The sequence below is a fragment of the Triticum dicoccoides genome, chromosome 6A, assembly GCF_002162155.2.
Source record: "Triticum dicoccoides isolate Atlit2015 ecotype Zavitan chromosome 6A, WEW_v2.0, whole genome shotgun sequence".
Lineage (NCBI taxonomy): Eukaryota > Viridiplantae > Streptophyta > Magnoliopsida > Poales > Poaceae > Triticum > Triticum dicoccoides.
This window is the reverse complement of record NC_041390.1, coordinates 182,085,123-182,103,835: the sequence shown is the minus strand read 5'-3', so window position 1 is coordinate 182,103,835 and position 18,713 is coordinate 182,085,123. Positions and strand designations below refer to the sequence as shown.

At 43.4% G+C, this 18,713-nt stretch overlaps 1 protein-coding gene across 1 annotated transcript; it reads right to left on the bottom strand.

The window, feature by feature from the left end:
- Window positions 1-2,130: 2,130 nt before the first annotated feature.
- LOC119316513 (S-adenosylmethionine synthase) lies at window positions 2,131-4,749 on the bottom strand. Its single transcript, XM_037590836.1, has 2 exons — window positions 4,640-4,749; window positions 2,131-3,567 (listed from the first exon to the last, which is right to left on the bottom strand). The coding sequence occupies exon 2, from the start codon at window positions 3,553-3,555 to the stop codon at window positions 2,365-2,367; it is 1,191 nt and encodes a 396-aa protein (XP_037446733.1). The 5' UTR covers window positions 3,556-3,567; window positions 4,640-4,749; the 3' UTR covers window positions 2,131-2,364.
- Between the last annotated feature and the right edge of the window lie 13,964 nt (window positions 4,750-18,713).

Below are 18,713 nucleotides of genomic sequence, written 5' to 3'. Positions count from 1 at the left end.
AGAAATAGAGGGAGTAGAACGATTATTGTTGCTAAGCGATGTGATGGCAGGTGTAGCATCAGCCAGGTTTTTTTCAAGAAAACTATTAATCTATCTATTTTTTTTATTATGATAGTACAGCGAACACCGAAAATAAAAAAAAAGTTATATCCAGATTCGTAGACCATCTAGCGACAACTATAAGCATTGAAGTGAGCCGAAGGCGCGCCGTCGTCACCGCCCCTCCTTCGTCGGAGCCGAGCAAAACTTAGACAGTCAAGAAGTCGTCGTGCTAAGTCCTCGTAGGACCAGCGCACCGCAACAACAACATCACTAAAGAAGAGTAGTGTAGATCGGAAGGATCCAATCTGAAAACACACGAAAGTAGACGAACGACAACCAAATTCAAGCAGATCCACCAAACATAGATCCGTCGGAGACACACCTCCACACACCCACCGATCAGGACGGGGGCTAGGCGGGAAGGACCTTATTCATCTTTAGTGAACCGCCGCCGTCTCGCCTTCCTGAGCAGAATATAAGCCCTAACAAAGTTCAAAGAACAATCTAAAAACAGAGTCATTCCACCAGCAAAGGTCGGGATCCTCCACACCTCATAAACCCTAAGGCCACTAGAGGCCATCAGAAATGAGACGGACCGACTGCAACAACACCAGCCAGATTAAAATAAGAACGCCAATATATATCTGACGCCTAAAGCCAACGATCACTCCATCAGCTAGAAACAAGAACGTTTCCGATCATTCCCAACTAACGCTCTAGAATTACTATCCGAAACAGATTAAATTATCAAGTTGTTGTATAAGAATTGTCATGTTTTAAAATAATAATTACCATGTTGAAAATTGTTATGCTCACCAAAGGTAGGCAACCAAAAACAAATATGAAAATGCTCTAAAACCAAAAAACGCCATATGAAAATGTGTTCGTTCAAATTAGGCTGGTTGTAATAGAGAGTATCATGTACTAGTATCATGCATATGATACTACATCCGTAATGCTATATGTTGGTATCATAAATAAGTATATTTATTACCATACATGACACAAAATAGCATATCATTTAATAAGATACAGTATCATGATATGATATTCAACCATTTCTTTCTTTATTTAATTCTATGTCACCTCATCAACATTACTTAGTTGGCATGCATGATACTACTTAGACTACCCACGGTAGAAGTAACACAGATAGTAACATCACACATATCTAGATAAAATAGATGATGTGGCAAAATAAAGAAAGAGAGGCATATGGTAACATAGCTAGTTACTACTAGTATGAGTAACATCACACATATGAAGGCAAGATGAGTCTATAACCTAATAAATGAAGTGTTGCATGTTATCGCACATATGTTACTCCTTACTATAAAGGTTAACATAGAGTAATAACATGAGCATATTACTATTCTATGTTACTACCCATTGTGGCTAGTCTTATGATATTTTTATTACGGGTAGCCTTCATCCTAAGTAACGCCGCCAGCTCATAATTCACTCAAACTAGCCACAGTGGGAGTAACTTCAGCAGTAACATCGAATTCAACTCAACAAATTTGCTTATGTGGCAATGAGTTAATGAGGAGAGAGGTAGTTGTAGTAACTTGACTAGTTACTGTAACATCACATGTCCCAATGCAATATAAGTCTATAACCTAATAAATGAATCTTTGCATGTTATCACATTTAAGTCACTACCCACTATGAAGGTATACGTGTATGTTACTAGTATATATTACCCTCATTATGGCTAGTCTCAAAGTAGTACGAACGCTTTAGGATTCAATGCGTGGCATTTAATGTGTCTGAAGGTATTCATTCATAGAGACTAAAATCTACTCCCTCTGTTTTAAAATATAAGAACATTTTAAACACTATATTAGTGTCAAAAACGTTCTTTATTTATGGAACGGAGGGAGTAGTAGTACTACGCTCGGAGGGAGTAACATCTACGTAAGAAAAACATGTGTTTTATTTAGCTTAGCCTTCGCAGAGGGTGCTACGTTTTCTTAGCAAAATGTTACTCCCTCCGTCTCATATGAGAGCGTTTTTTATGTGGATGCTCTCTACTGCGGAAGGAAAAGAAATCGCAATCATGCTGAATAGAGTTGTTCCAACAGAAGATGGCTAGCAAAGAGAGGTAAGTCATATTTCTTTAACAGTTTCAATCTTGTCGCCACCATTACCATGACATGAGCAGATAAGAACACAAGTAGCACACCGACAATACAAGCACCTCTAAACACAGACACTGAAAAATAAAACTTGCACCATTGCAGCACTGGAGCAGTGAATAGAGATATTACTTGCTGTGATAGGTAAAACTAAGTTTATTCAGAGACTTCGCTAAGTGTTTGCTCAGGCAGAAGGCTTCTCCCACTTGAGGGGCTTCACCACCTCCCAGGTGAAGTCTGCGCCCTCCCTGCCGAAGTGACCGTATGCCGCCGTCTTGAGGTAGCGCCCCTTCCCGCCCCTCTTGAGGTCAAGGTTGATGATGATCATGCCTGGCCTGAAGTCAAAGTTCTCCTTGACAATCTCGAGGATCTCCTTGTCAGGGATCTTGCCCGTGCCGTATGTGTCAACAAACACTGAGAGTGGTTCAGGCACGCCAATAGCATAAGACACCTGGACGATGCAGCGGCGGGCGATGCCACTGGCGACAATGCTCTTCGCCGCCTGCCTTGCAACATATGCACCACTGCGGTCAACCTTGGTCGGGTCCTTGCCAGAGAAAGCACCTCCACCATGAGCTCCCCAGCCACCATAGGTGTCAATGATGATCTTCCTGCCAGTGAGACCAGCATCGCCGTGAGGTCCACCAATGACAAAGCGGCCAGATGGGTTGAGATGGAAGATGGTATTCTCATCAAGGTACTGCTCTGGGATGACAGGCTTAATCACATGCTCCTTCAGATCAGCAGCAATCTCATCATTGGTCACTGTCTCATCATGCTGGGTGGAGATGAGCACAGTGTGGACACGTATAGGGACCATAGCACCATTGTCATTGTGATACTCCACAGTCACCTGGGTCTTGCCATCAGGCCTCAACCACGGGCAGGTCGCGTTCTTGCGAACCTCAGTGAGACGAGCACCAAGCTTGGTAGCAAGAACATGGCTGAGGGGCATGAACTCAGGGGTCTCATCAGTTGCATATCCAAACATATGGCCCTGGTCACCAGCGCCAATCTCCTCAGGCCGCTTGGTAAAGTGACCATGGACACCCTGCGCGATGTCAGGGGACTGCTGCTCAATGTTGACAAGTACCTTGCAGTGGTCAGCATCAAGCCCTACATCATTGGACACAAAACCGATGCCACGGCAAGTATCCCTCACAATCTTCTCATAGTCAACATTGGCCTTGGTAGTGATCTCACCGAAAACCATGACCATGTTGGTCTTGGTGCATGTCTCACAAGCAACCTTGCTGTCAGGGTCTTCAGCCAGGCATGCATCTAGCACAGCATCAGATATCTGGTCGCAGAGCTTGTCAGGGTGCCCCTCGTTGACAGACTCGGATGTGAAGAGGAAGGTTTCAACTTCAGCCATCTTCTTAACTCTCTGTCAAAGGTGATCAGTGTCTCAGAACATAAATTGTGCCATAAGAACAAAAAAAGGAAACACTCTAGAGGTTAGAAACTTAGATTTAAATTGCCAGATCTGACATACATCCAAACAATTTTATTTTCTTAAACTCATTACAATCATGATCGTCATCTAGTGAACTGCTCATGAGTGTTAGCAGTTGCGTGAATGTGCACAAGTCGTTCTGCTCCCTATTGTAAAAAGTTGGCAGCAGTAGGGACAAGAAATACACATACAAGATCCTAATCAAAGCATCCTAAAATAATCAAGTTGCACAAACAGGACAAGAATCAACGAATAAAAGAATCACCCATTGCACTCAACTCCGCAGGGCTGTAACCTGCGAATCAGCATCTCGGGACACAGCAGTATAAATTCTATTCTTCCCAGAACAAGGTTCTAAGAACAACATAATCCACTATTATTCGCCGCACAAGGTACCTATCCAATTGCAATGTGACCAAACAGTTCATCCACTGTCCAGCACTAAATCACAGCCACTATTTCGCAGCATAAAGGCACCAATCCAAATTGCACTGTGAATTACTATAAAAAAATGCACTGTGACCAAACTACTGCTCGCAATCCATTGTTCAGCACTAAATCCCAGATCAAAGGACAGGGCACTATTAATCTCTGCGTACAGAACCAGCCCTACTCATCACTACTAACGCTAATCCCTCGACTGGTTCACAGGATGAATAATGGCCGCAGTACACCCAATCTCCCAAGGATTTCAGAGAGGCAAAAGGGTCACGAAATCCCCAATCGAGAGGATCTAGCTCATCACTGCGAACCTGGGCGACACTTCCTCTAGACAACAAGTTGTCAAGTAAATAAGCGCAAATTTCACCGCGAAGTACCGGGGCGACGGATCAAGAGGAGGGCCGTTTCTAAAGCCCTAAGCGGCAGGCACAACAAACGCGCGTACCAGATCGGAACCAACATAGCAACGGAAGCAAAATGAAGCCGCCTACTAGATCGGAACGAGCTTAAGCTTAATGAAGAAGAGGAAGAAGAAGAAGGGCGGCAGGGGAGGGCGCCTCACCTTGTTCGCTTGTGGCGGCGGCGGCGTCGGCGACGGCGGCGGGAGGCTAGGCGATGACGTTGACACTCGAGCACAGCACGGCGTAGGGGGGGTCGGACCCGGACCGTGGGCTCTGGTTATATAGAAGTCGGGGGAGTGGGGCGGGCATGGGCCGTTGGATGGCATCGGATGGTGGTGGTGGAAGACCCGACGACAGCGACTCGTGCCCACCTAGCCGGTCTCAAGACGCGTGGCGGTCGTTGGACGAGCATGCTGGCCCGTGCGCACCTCTCGTGGGCAGTTTTCAAAAACTGAAAATGGTTAACGCTAATTATGCGATTTGCAATTAGCTACTGGCCAATTTAACGTTCTTCAGTTTTTGGAAACTAATTTCGGGTGTTGAGCAAACTAATGGCGCCAGCAAAATGTGATTCCATGCCATATAATTAGTTGACTCAGACTTGTCTAGGTACGGATGTATCTGGACACGTTTTAATGTTAGGTGCATTCGTATCTAAAAAATTCGAGACAACTATCATGTCAAGATACACACATGTGTACCTAGACAAATCTGATTTAACTAATTAACATGTTTAAATTTTTTCAGAATCAGATGTATATAGACATGTTTTATATATTTATTCACTTATTTCAATTCATATGTAGTCTATACTAAAATATTTAAAACATCTTAGAACTGGAAACAGAGGAGCAATTTGATTCCTTTCGGAACTAATTTGGTTTTCAAAGTTATTCAATTTTGCTCGATGTGTAGATATTTTGCTTACAATTGTGGTGAACTTCATTTGACGTGCAACTTAAAAAGTTTAAAGAAGCGCAAGCAACCTCCGCCTTTAAATTAACAAAACGAAAAGTAAGGCTAGCAAGTTAGAAAGTGATGAAAAACCAAAACTACACACAAGAGTCGCCATGATGGCCCTCACTCAAAATAAAAACTACACACGACATAGGGGCGCGCTCCCAACAGCTAAAAAGTATCGGATAAAGAGATAGAGTATGTTTTTATAAAAAAAAATGACACTATGCGGGACACCATTCATGGGAGGCGACTTCCCGTTGATGGCATGGATATGTTTAAGGTTGTACAACGCTTTGGTCGGACCAGCCATGTCCTTCATCTCCTGAAGGCGCCCATAGCTGGAGGGGAAAAACACAATTGAAAATGCAGTTGGCTGGATTGAAAACAAGAACTTTTTCAATAGCAAGTTTACTGCACGCAATTGTTGTTTTTATCCTAAGCTCATGTGAGCTTGGGTGAACAGTAAAACCAAAAAATAGATATTTTTTTAATATTCTAGATTTACTTGTGTCGAACATTGACAAATGTTTTCACTATTTGCATAATTTCATCACCGGATGACATTTGCAGAAAATGTGGCAAAAAAGATAAAATCAATGATCCAAAATGTTTTTCCTATTATTTATTTTATTTTATTTTTCACCCAATCATGATTTGAACAGTCGCGTCCGTTCATTGTGTATAATCCATGAAGCTCACACTAGGGCGACAAAGCAACGCCAAACAACTCTTTGCACAGAGAATAAAGACCACAAGTTTGGAAGCTGATTGTGAGGGGGTCCAATCAGAGCCCAATCACATGCCTTCAGTACAGAAATCCATACAAATTCAGCTAACCAAAAATGAAAAAAAAATGAGGTTGGTGTTCTCCATTTGGCCATGTAAAGCACAAATGCCATCAAACAACCCGTTGAAGTTAGCAATGTGCATCGGTGTAGGAAGATGGTTTCGTAAGAGCTGTCATAGAAATATGTTGATTTTGAGTGGTAGGGCACCTCGCCAAAGGAGATAGAGTCAACTTTGTCTATCAACGTTACATTAGCCAATTCTGCTAACTGCAAGTCTCATAGATCAGCCTCCTGTGAGGAGAGAGCCCTCTAGAAGGTGATGTCCTAAAGCCTTGCCCACCGAGATGATAGGGTCCACCGCAATGATGAAGAGTGTGAAACTAGGCCATATAGGCTCATGGCCCTCTCGAAACAGGCTTTCGTCCCGCTTTATATAAAGCACCAACCACACAAAGTATACGACCGAACGATACAAGATAGTAAGGTCACTCTCTTACAAAGTCGATCCCAGGATAATTGGATAACACAGGAAGACCTGAAAACACCGCCACACTACACTATAGTACACCTAGGCTCCACGACAACGCCCGCAAGAGGGGGAATGACACCGGACGTCGCTGATGTCGAGTCCACACCGGACAAAGGTTTTCATCCGGAACCCAAGCACGGAGAGCACATCGACGACCTCTTCAATAAGATAACGGCGCCCACGAACGTCGTGGTTGTCGACGACAAAGAATAGAGCATTTGCTCGGTAGCTCCCCATGCCACCATGAGGTCTCCACAAGAGGGACGACGAGTCCAGATCCCCATCTCCAGATCGGTGCACCGTCACGGTCAAAGACAAAGGGGACGCCCGAGCTACCCGATGATGTCTGCCACACAACCTTCTTCTTGTAGACTCGTGTTGGACCTCCAAGAATGGAGTTTTGTAGGAGAGTAGGAAATTTCCCTCAAGTGGATGACCTAAGATTTTTCAATCCGTGGGAGGCGTAGGATGAAGATGGTCTCTCTCAAACAACCCTGCAACCAAATAACAAAGAGTCTCTTGTGTCCCTTGATACGTCTCCAACATATCTATAATTTTTGATTGTTCCATGCTATTATATATTCTGTTTTGGATGTTTAATGGGCTTTATTATACACTTTTATATTTTTTTCGGGACTAACCTATTAACCCGAGGCCCGGTGCAAATTGTTGTTTTTTCGCCTATTTTAGTGTTTCGCAGAAAAGGAATATCAAACGGAGTCCAAACAGAATGAAACCTTCGAGAGCATGATTTTTGGAATAAACGTGATCCAGAGGACTTGGAGTAGACGTCAAGCAACCAACGAGGTGGCCACGAGGCAGGGGGCGCGCCTACCCCCCGGGCGCGCCCTCCCCCCTTGTTGCTCCACCGACCTACTTCTTCCTCCTATATATACTCATATACCCCGAAAACATCCAGGAGCACCACGAAACCCTATTTCCACCGCCGCAACCTTCTGTACCCAAGAGATCCCATCTTGGGGCCTTTTCCGGAGCTTCGTCGGAGGGGGCATCGATCACGGAGGGCCTCTACATCAACTCCATGGCCCCTCTGATGATGTGTGAGTAGTTTACTTCAGACCTTCGGGTCCATAGTTATTAGCTAGATGGCTTCTTCTCTCTCTTTGGATCTCAATACAAAGTTCTCCTCGATCTTCTTGGAGATCTATTTGATGTAACTCTTTTTGCGGTGTGTTTGTCGAGATCCGATGAATTGTGGGTTTATGATCAAGATTATCTATGAACAATATTTGATTCTTCTCTGAATTCTTTTATGTATGATTTGTTATCTTTGCAAGTCTCTTCGAATTATCAGTTTGGTTTGGCCTACTAGATTGATCTTTCTTGCAATGGGAGAAGTGCTTAGCTTTGGGTTCAATCTTGTGTTGCTCAATCCCAGTGACAGAAAGGGAAATGACACGTATTGTATTGTTGCCATCAAGGATAAAAAGATGAGGTTTATATCATATTGCTTGAGTTTATCCCTCTACATCATGTCATCTTACCTAAGGCGTTACTCTGTTCTTATGAACTTAATACTCTAGATGCATGCTAGATAGCGGCCGATGTGTGGAGTAATAGTAGTAGATGCAGGCAGGAGTCGGTCTACTTGTCACGGACGTGATGCCTATATACATGATCATGCCTAGATATTCTCATAATTATTCGCTTTTCTATCAATTGCTCGACAGTAATTTGTTCACCCACCGTAATACTTATGCTATCTTGAGAGAAGCCACTAGTGAAACCTATGGCCCCCGGGCCTATTCTCCACTATATTAATCTCCCGTTAACAAGTTATTTCTGGCACCATTTATTTTGCAATCTTTACTTTTAATCTTTATTATAAAAATACCAAAAATATTATCTTATCATCTCTAGCAGATCTCACTTTTGCAAGTGACCGTGAAGGGATTGGCAACCCCTTTATCACGTTGGTTGCGAGGTTCTTATTTGTTTGTGTAGGTACGAGGGACTTGCGTGTGGCCTCCTACTGGATTGATACCTTGGTTCTCAAATGAAGGAAATATTCCCTAGAGGCAATAATAAAGTTATTATTTATTTCCTTATAATCATGATAAATGTTTATTATTCATGCTAGAATTGTATTTACCGGAAACATAATACATGTGTGAATACATAGACAAACAGAGTGTCACTAGTATGCCTCTACTTGACTAGCTCGTTAATCAAAGATGGTTATGTTTCCTAACCATGAACAATGAGTTGTTATTTGATTAACGAGGTCACATCATTAGTAGAATGATCTGATTGACATGACCCATTCCATTAGCTTAGCACCCGATCGTTTAGTATGTTGCTATTGCTTTCTTCATGACTTATACATGTTCCTATGACTATGAGATTATGCAACTCCCGTTTACCGGAGGAACACTTTGGGTACTACCAAACGTCACAACGTAACTGGGTGATTATAAAGGAGAACTACAGGTGTCTCCAATGGTCGATGTTGGGTTGGCGTATTTCGAGATTAGGATTTGTCACTCCGATTGTCGGAGAGGTATCTCTGGGCCCTCTCGGTAATACACATCACATAAGCCTTGCAAGCATTACAACTAATATGTTAGTTGTGAGATGATGTATTACGGAACGAGTAAAGAGACTTGCCGGTAACGAGATTGAACTAGGTATTGGATACCGACGATCGAATCTCGGGCAAGTAACATACCGATGACAAAGGGAACAACGTATGTTGTTATGCGGTCTGACCGATAAAGATCTTCGTAGAATATGTAGGAGCCAATATGGGCATCCAGGTCCCGCTATTGGTTATTGACCGGAGACGTGTCTCGGTCATGTCTACATTGTTCTCGAACCCGTAGGGTCCGCACGCTTAAGGTTACGATGACAGTTATATTATGAGTTTATGCATTTTGATGTACCGAAGGTTGTTCGGAGTCCCTGATGTGATCACGGACATGACGAGGAGTCTCGAAATGGTCGAGACGTAAAGATTGATATATTGGAAGCCTATATTTGGATATCGGAAGTGTTCCGGGTGAAATCGGGATTTTACCGGAATACCGAGAGGGTTACAGGAACCCCCCGGGAGCTATTTGGGCCATAGTGGGCCTTAGTGGAAAAGAGAAGGGGCTGCCCTAGATGGGCTGCGCGCCACCCCCTTCCCCTAGTCCTATTAGGACTAGGAGAGGTGGCCGGCCCCCTCCTCCTCTTTTCCCCTCCGAGGAATCCTAGTTGGACTAGGATTGGAGGGGGAATCCTACTCCCAGAGGGAGTAGGACTCTCCTGCGCCTCCCCCCCTTGGCCGGCCAGCCTCCCCTCCTCTCCTCCTTTATATACGGAGGCAGGGGCACCTCTAAACACACAAGTTGACACAAGTTGATCCACGTGATCAATTCCTTAGCCGTGTGCGGTGCCCCCTGCCACCATATTCCTCGATAATACTGTAGCGGAGTTTAGGCGAAGCCCTGCTGCTGTAGTTCATCAAGATCGTCACCACGCCATCGTGCTGACGAAACTCTTCCCCGACACTTTGCTGGATCGGAGTCCGGGGATCGTCATCGAGCGGAACGTGTGCTCGAACTCGGAGGTACCGTAGTTTCGGTGCTTGATCGGTTGGATCGAGAAGACGTACGACTACTTCCTCTACGTCGTGTCATCGCTTCCGCAGCCGGTCTGCGTTGGGTACGTACACAATACTCTCCCCTCGTTGCTATGCATCACATGATCTTGCGTGTGCGTAGGAAATTTTTTGAAATTACTACGTAACCCAACAGTGGTATCAGAGCCTAGGTTATTGATGTTGATGTTATTTGCACGAGTAGAACACAAGTGAGTTGTGGACGATACAAGTCATACTGCCTACCAGCATGTCATATTTTGGTTCGGCGGTATTGTTGGACGAGACGACCCAGACCAACCTTACGCGTACGCTTACGCGAGACCGGTTCCCTCGACGTGCTTTGCACAGAGATGGCTTGCGGGCGACTGTCTCTCCAACTTTAGTTGAACCAAGTATGGCTACGCCCGGTCCTTGCGAAGGTTAAAACGGAGTCTATTTGACAAACTATCGTTGTGGTTTTGATGCGTAGGTGAGATTGGTTCTTACTTAAGCCCGTAGCAGCCACGTAAAAAATGCAACAACAAAGTAGAGGACGTCTAACTTGTTTTTGCAGGGCATGTTGTGATGTGATATGGTCAAGGCATGATGCTGAATTTTATTGTATGAGATGATCATGTTTTGTAACTAAGTTATCGGCAACTGGCAGGAGCCATATGGTTGTCGCTTTATTGTATGCAATGCAATCGCGATGTAATGCTTAACTTTATTACTAAACGGTAGTGATAGTCGTGAAAGCATAAGATTGGCGAGACGACAACGATGCTACGATGGAGATCAAGGTGTCGCGCCGGTGACGATGGTGATCATGACGGTGCTTCGGAGATGGAGATCACAAGCACGAGATGATGATGGCCATATCATATCACTTATATTGATTGCATGTGATGTTTATCTTTTTATGCATCTTATCTTGCTTTGATTGACGGTAGCATTATAAGATGATCTCTCATTAAATTATCAAGAAGTGTTCTCCCTGAGTATGCACCGTTGCCAAAGTTCGTCGTGCCCAGACACCACGTGATGATCGGGTGTGATAAGCTCTACGTCCATCTACAACGGGTGCAAGCCATTTTTTGCACACGCAGAATACTCAGGTTAAACTTGACGAGCCTAGCATATGCAGATATGGCCTCGGAACACGGAGACCGAAAGGTCGAGCGTGAATCATATAGTAGATATGATCAACATAACGATGTTCACCATTGAAAACTACTCCATCTCACGTGATGATCGGTTATGGTTTAGTTGATTTGGATCACGTAATCACTTAGAGGATTAGAGGGATGTCTATCTAAGTGGGAGTTCTTAAATAATATGATTAATTGAACTTAAATATTATCATGAACTTAGTACCTGATAGTATCTTGCTTGTTTATGTTGATTGTAGATAGATGGCTCGTGCTGTTGTTCCGTTGAATTTTAATGCGTTCCTTGAGAAAGCAAAGTTGAAAGATGATGGTAGCAATTACACGGACTGGGTCCGTAACTTGAGGATTATCCTCATTGCTGCACAGAAGAATTACGTCCTGGAAGCACCGCTGGGTGCCAGGCCTGCTGCTGGAGCAACGCCAGATGTTATGAACGTCTGGCAGAGCAAAGCTGATGACTACTCGATAGTTCAGTGTGCCATGCTTTACGGCTTAGAATCGGGACTTCAACGACGTTTTGAACGTCATGGAGCATATGAGATGTTTCAGGAGTTGAAGTTAATATTTCAAGCAAATGCCCGGATTGAGAGATATGAAGTCTCCAATAAATTCTATAGCTGCAAGATGGAGGAGAACAGTTCTGTCAGTGAGCATATACTCAAAATGTCTGGGTATAATAATCACTTGATTCAATTGGGAGTTAATCTTCCGGATGATTGCGTCATCGACAGAATTCTCCAATCACTGCCACCAAGCTACAAGAGCTTCGTAATGAACTATAATATGCAAGGGATGAACAAGACTATTCCCGAGCTCTTCGCAATGCTGAAAGCTGCGGAGGTAGAAATCAAGAAGAAGCATCAAGTGTTGATGGTTAACAAGACCACTAGTTTCAAGAAAAAGGGCAAAGGGAAGAAAAAGGGGAACTTCAAGAAGAACGGCAAGCAAGTTGCTGCTCAAGAGAAGAAACCTAAGTCTGGACCTAAGCCTGGAACTGAGTGCTTCTACTACAAGCAGACTGGTCACTGGAAGCGGAACTGCCCCAAGTATTTGGCGGATAAGAAGGATGGCAAGGTGAACAAAGGTATATGTGATATACATGTTATTGATGTGTACCTTACTAGAGCTCGCAGTAGCACCTGGGTATTTGATACTGGTTCTGTTGCTAATATTTGCAACTCGAAACAGGGACTACAGAATAAGCGGGCACTGGCAAAGGACGAGGTGACGATGCGCGTGGGAAACGGTTCCAAAGTCGATGTGATCGCAGTCGGCACGCTACCTCTACATCTACCTTCGGGATTAATATTAGACCTAAGTAATTGTTATTTGGTGCCAGCGTTGAGCATGAACATTATATCTGGATCTTGTTTAATGCGAGACGGTTATTCATTTAAATCAGAGAATAATGGTTGTTCTATTTATATGAGTAATATCTTTTATGGTCATGCACCCTTGAAGAGTGGTCTATTTTTATTGAATCTCGATAGTAGTAATACACATATTCATAATGTTGAAGCCAAAAGATGCAGAGTTGATAATGAAAAGTGCAACTTTTTTGTGGCACTGTCGTTTAGGTCATATCGGTATAAAGCGCATGAAGAAACTCCATACCGATGGACTTTTGGAACCACTTGATTATGAATCACTTGGTACTTGCGAACCGTGCCTCATGGGCAAGATGACTAAAACACCGTTCTCCGGTACTATGGAGAGAGCAACAGATTTGTTGGAAATCATACATACCGATGTATGTGGCCCGATGAATATTGAGGCTCGTGGCGGATATCGTTATTTTCTCACCTTCACAGATGATTTAAGCAGATATGGGTATATTTACTTAATGAAACATAAGTCTGAAACATTTGAAAAGTTCAAAGAATTTCAGAGTGAAGTTGAAAATCATCGTAACAAGAAAATAAAGTTTCTACGATCTGATCGTGGAGGAGAATATTTGAGTTACGAGTTTGGTGTACATTTGAAAAAGTGTGGAATAGTTTCGCAACTCACGCCACCCGGAACACCACAGCGTAATGGTGTGTCCGAACGTCGTAATCGTACTTTACTAGATATGGTGCGATCTATGATGTCTCTTACTGATTTACCGCTATCATTTTGGGGATATGCTTTAGAGACGGCCGCATTCACGTTAAATAGGGCACCATCAAAATCCGTTGAGACGACGCCTTATGAACTGTGGTTTGGCAAGAAACCAAAGTTGTCGTTTCTTAAAGTTTGGGGCTGCGATGCTTATGTGAAAAAGCTTCAACCTGATAAGCTCGAACCCAAATCGGAGAAATGTGTCTTCATAGGATACCCAAAGGAAACTGTTGGGTACACCTTCTATCACAGATCCGAAGGCAAAACATTCGTTGCTAAGAATGGATCATTTCTAGAGAAGGAGTTTCTCTCGAAAGAAGTGAGTGGGAGGAAAGTAGAACTTGACGAGGTAACTGTACCTGCTCCCTTACTGGAAAATAGTTCATCACAGAAAACTGTTTCAGTGACACCTACACCAGTTAGTGAGGAAGCCAATGATAATGATCATGAAACTTCAGATCAAGATACTACTGAACCGCGTAGATCAACCAGAGTAAGATCCGCACCAGAGTGGTACGGTAATCCTGTTCTGGAGGTCATGCTACTAGATCATGATGAACCTACGAACTATGAAGAAGCGATGGTGAGCCCAGATTCCGTAAAGTGGCTTGAAGCCATGAAATCTGAGATGGGATCCATGTATGAGAACAAAGTATGGACTTTGGTTGACTTGCCCGATGATCGGCAAGCAATTGAGAATAAATGGATTTTTAAGAAGAAGACTGACGCTGATGGTAATGTTACTGTCTACAAAGCTCGACTTGTCGCAAAAGGTTTTCGGCAAGTTCAAGGAATTGACTACGATGAGACCTTCTCACCCGTAGCGATGCTTAAGTCCGTCCGAATCATGTTAGCAATTGCCGCATTTTATGATTATGAAATTTGGCAAATGGATGTCAAAACTGCATTCCTGAATGGATTTCTGAAAGAAGAGTTGTATATGATGCAACCAGAAGGTTTTGTCGATCCAAAGGGAGCTAACAAAGTGTGCAAGCTCCAGCGATCCATTTATGGACTGGTGCAAGCCTCTCGGAGTTGGAATAAACGTTTTGATAGTGTGATCAAAGCATTTGGTTTTATACAGACTTTCGGAGAAGCCTGTATTTACAAGAAAGTGAGTGGGAGCTCTGTAGCATTTCTGATATTATATGTGGATGACATATTACTGATTGGAAATGATATAGAATTTCTGGATAGCATAAAGGGATACTTGAATAAAAGTTTTTCAATGAAAGACCTCGGTGAAGCTGCTTACATATTAGGCATTAAGATCTATAGAGATAGATCAAGACGCTTAATTGGACTTTCACAAAGCACATACCTTGACAAAATTTTGAAGAAGTTCAAAATGGATCAAGCGAAGAAAGGGTTCTTGCCTGTGTTACAAAGTGTGAAATTGAGTAAGACTCAATGCCCGACCACTGCAGAAGATAGAGAGAATATGAAAGATGTTCCCTATGCATCAGCCATAGGCTCTATCATGTATGCAATGCTGTGTACCAGACCTGATGTGTGCCTTGCTATAAGTTTAGCAGGGAGGTACCAAAGTAATCCAGGAATGGATCACTGGACAGCGGTCAAGAACATCCTGAAATACCTGAAAAGGACTAAGGATATGTTTCTCGTATATGGAAGTGACAAAGAGCTCATCGTAAAAGGTTACGTTGATGCAAGCTTTGACACTGATCCGGACGATTCTAAATCGCAAACCGGATACGTGTTTACATTAAACGGTGGAGCTGTCAGTTGGTGCAGTTCTAAACAAAGCGTCGTAGCGGGATCTACATGTGAAGCGGAATACATAGCTGCTTCGGAAGCAGCAAATGAAGGAGTCTGGATGAAGGAGTTCATATCCGATCTAGGTGTCATACCTAGTGCATCGGGTCCAATGAAAATCTTTTGTGACAATACTGGTGCAATTGCCTTGGCAAAGGAATCCAGATTTCACAAAAAGGACCAAACACATCAAGAGACGCTTCAACTCCATCCGGGATCTAGTCCAAGTGGGAGACATAGAGATTTGCAAGATACATACGGATCTGAATGTTGCAGACCCGTTGACTAAGCCTCTTCCACGAGCAAAACATGATCAGCACCAAAGCTCCATGGGTGTTAGATTCATTACAGTGTAATCTAGATTATTGACTCTAGTGCAAGTGGGAGACTGAAGGAAATATGCCCTAGAGGCAATAATAAAGTTATTATTTATTTCCTTATAATCATGATAAATGTTTATTATTCATGCTAGAATTGTATTTACCGGAAACATAATACATGTGTGAATACATAGACAAACAGAGTGTCACTAGTATGCCTCTACTTGACTAGCTCGTTAATCAAAGATGGTTATGTTTCCTAAACCATGAACAATGAGTTGTTATTTGATTAACGAGGTCACATCATTAGTAGAATGATCTGATTGACATGACCCATTCCATTAGCTTAGCACCCGATCATTTAGTATGTTGCTATTGCTTTCTTCATGACTTATACATGTTCCTATGACTATGAGATTATGCAACTCCCGTTTACCGGAGGAACACTTTGGGTACTACCAAACGTCACAACGTAACTGGGTGATTATAAAGGAGTACTACAGGTGTCTCCAATGGTCGATGTTGGGTTGGCGTATTTCGAGATTAGGATTTGTCACTCCGATTGTCGGAGAGGTATCTCTGGGCCCTCTCGGTAATACACATCACATAAGCCTTGCAAGCATTACAACTAATATGTTAGTTGTGAGATGATGTATTACGGAACGAGTAAAGAGACTTGCCAGTAACGAGATTGAACTAGGTATTGGATACCGACGATCGAATCTCGGGCAAGTAGCATACCGATGACAAAGGGAACAACGTATGTTGTTATGCGGTCTGACCGATAAAGATCTTCGTAGAATATGTAGGAGCCAATATGGGCATCCAGGTCCCGCTATTGGTTATTGACCGGAGACGTGTCTCGGTCATGTCTACATTGTTCTCGAACCCGTAGGGTCCGCACGCTTAAGGTTACGATGACAGTTATATTATGAGTTTATGCATTTTGATGTACCGAAGGTTGTTCGGAGTCCCGGATGTGATCACGGACATGACGAGGAGTCTCGAAATGGTCGAGACGTAAAGATTGATATATTGGAAGCCTATATTTGGATATCGGAAGTGTTCCGGGTGAAATCGGGATTTTACCGGAATACCGAGAGGGTTACCGGAACCCCCCGGGAGCTATTTGGGCCATAGTGGGCCTTAGTGGAAAAGATAAGGGGCTGCCCTAGATGGGCTGCGCGCCACCCCCTTCCCCTAGTCCTATTAGGACTAGGAGAGGTGGCCGGCCCCCTCCTCCTCTTTTCCCCTCCGAGGAATCCTAGTTGGACTAGGATTGGAGGGGGAATCCTACTCCCAGAGGGAGTAGGACTCTCCTGCGCCTCCCCCCTTGGCCGGCCAGCCTCCCCTCCTCTCCTCCTTTATATACGGAGGCAGGGGCACCTCTAAACACACAAGTTGACACAAGTTGATCCACGTGATCAATTCCTTAGCCGTGTGCGGTGCCCCCTGCCACCATATTCCTCGATAATACTGTAGCGGAGTTTAGGCGAAGCCCTGCTGCTGTAGTTCATCAAGATCGTCACCACGCCGTCGTGCTGACGAAACTCTTCCCCGACACTTTGCTGGATCGGAGTCCGGGGATCGTCATCGAGCTGAACGTGTGCTCGAACTCGGAGGTGCCGTAGTTTCGCTACTTGATCGGTTGGATCGTGAAGACGTACGACTACTTCCTCTACGTCGTGTCATCGCTTCCGCAGTCGGTCTGCGTTGGGTACGTAGACAACACTCTCCTCTCGTTGCTATGCATCACATGATCCTGTGTGCGCGTAGGAAAATTTTTGAAATTACTACGAATCCCAACATCAAATCTGAGGGAAATACTTACGCTACTTTGTTGCATCACCCTTTCCTCTTCAAGAGAAAACCAACGCAGTGCTCAAGAGGTAGCATCCCTAAGATCCTAACACACCCAATGCAATGGTAAATTGTATAGACGCACTAGTTCGGCAAAGAGATGGTGATACAAGTGTAATATGGATAGTAGATATAGGTTTTTGTAATCTGAAAATATAAAAAAGCAAGGTAACTAGTAACAAAAGTGAGCAAAAATGGTATTGCAATGCTTGAAAACAAGGCCTAAGGTTCATACTTTCACTAGCGCAAAATCTCTCAACAATGATAACATAATTAAATCATATGGAAAACCCTCAACGTGCCATAAATATTCACTTCAAAGTTCCTATCATGGAGAACATAAGATGAAATTGTTGGTAGGGTATGAAACCACCTCAAAGTTATTTTTTGATCAATCTTTTGAGCTATTCCTATAAGTGTCACAAACAGCCCTAGAGTTCATACTAAAATAATAACATATGATACACATCAATCAACCCTAATGTCACCTAGATACTCCAATGTCACCACAAGTATCCATGGGTCAATTATACGATATGCATCAAACAGCTTCAGATTTATAATATTCAATCCAATAAAGAACCTCAAAGAGTGCCCCAAGATTTCTACCGGAGAAACAAGGATGAAAACATGCATCAACCCCTATGCACAGATTGCCCCAATGTCACCTTGGGAATCCTCGAGTTGAGTGCCAAAACATACATCAAGTGAATCAATAGAACACCCCATTGTCCCCACGGGTATCCCATGCAAGACATACATCAAGTTTCTCAAATCCATAAAAGTATTCAATCCGATAATAATGAAACCTCAAAGGTAAAACTCAATTCATCACAAGAAGATAGAGATGGAGAAATGGTACGTCTCCAACGTATCTATAATTTTTGATTGTTCCATGCTATTATATTATCTGTTTTGGATGTTAATGGGCTTTATTTTACACTTCTATATTAATTTTTGGGACTAACCTATTAACCCAAGGCCCAATGCAAATTACTGATTTTTTTTGCCTATTTCAATGTTTCACAGAAAAGGAATATCAAACGGAGTCCAAATGGAATGAAACCTTCGGGAGCATGATTTTTGGAACAAACGTGATCTAGAGGACTTGGACTGGATGTCAAGCAACCAACGAGGAGTCCACGAGGCA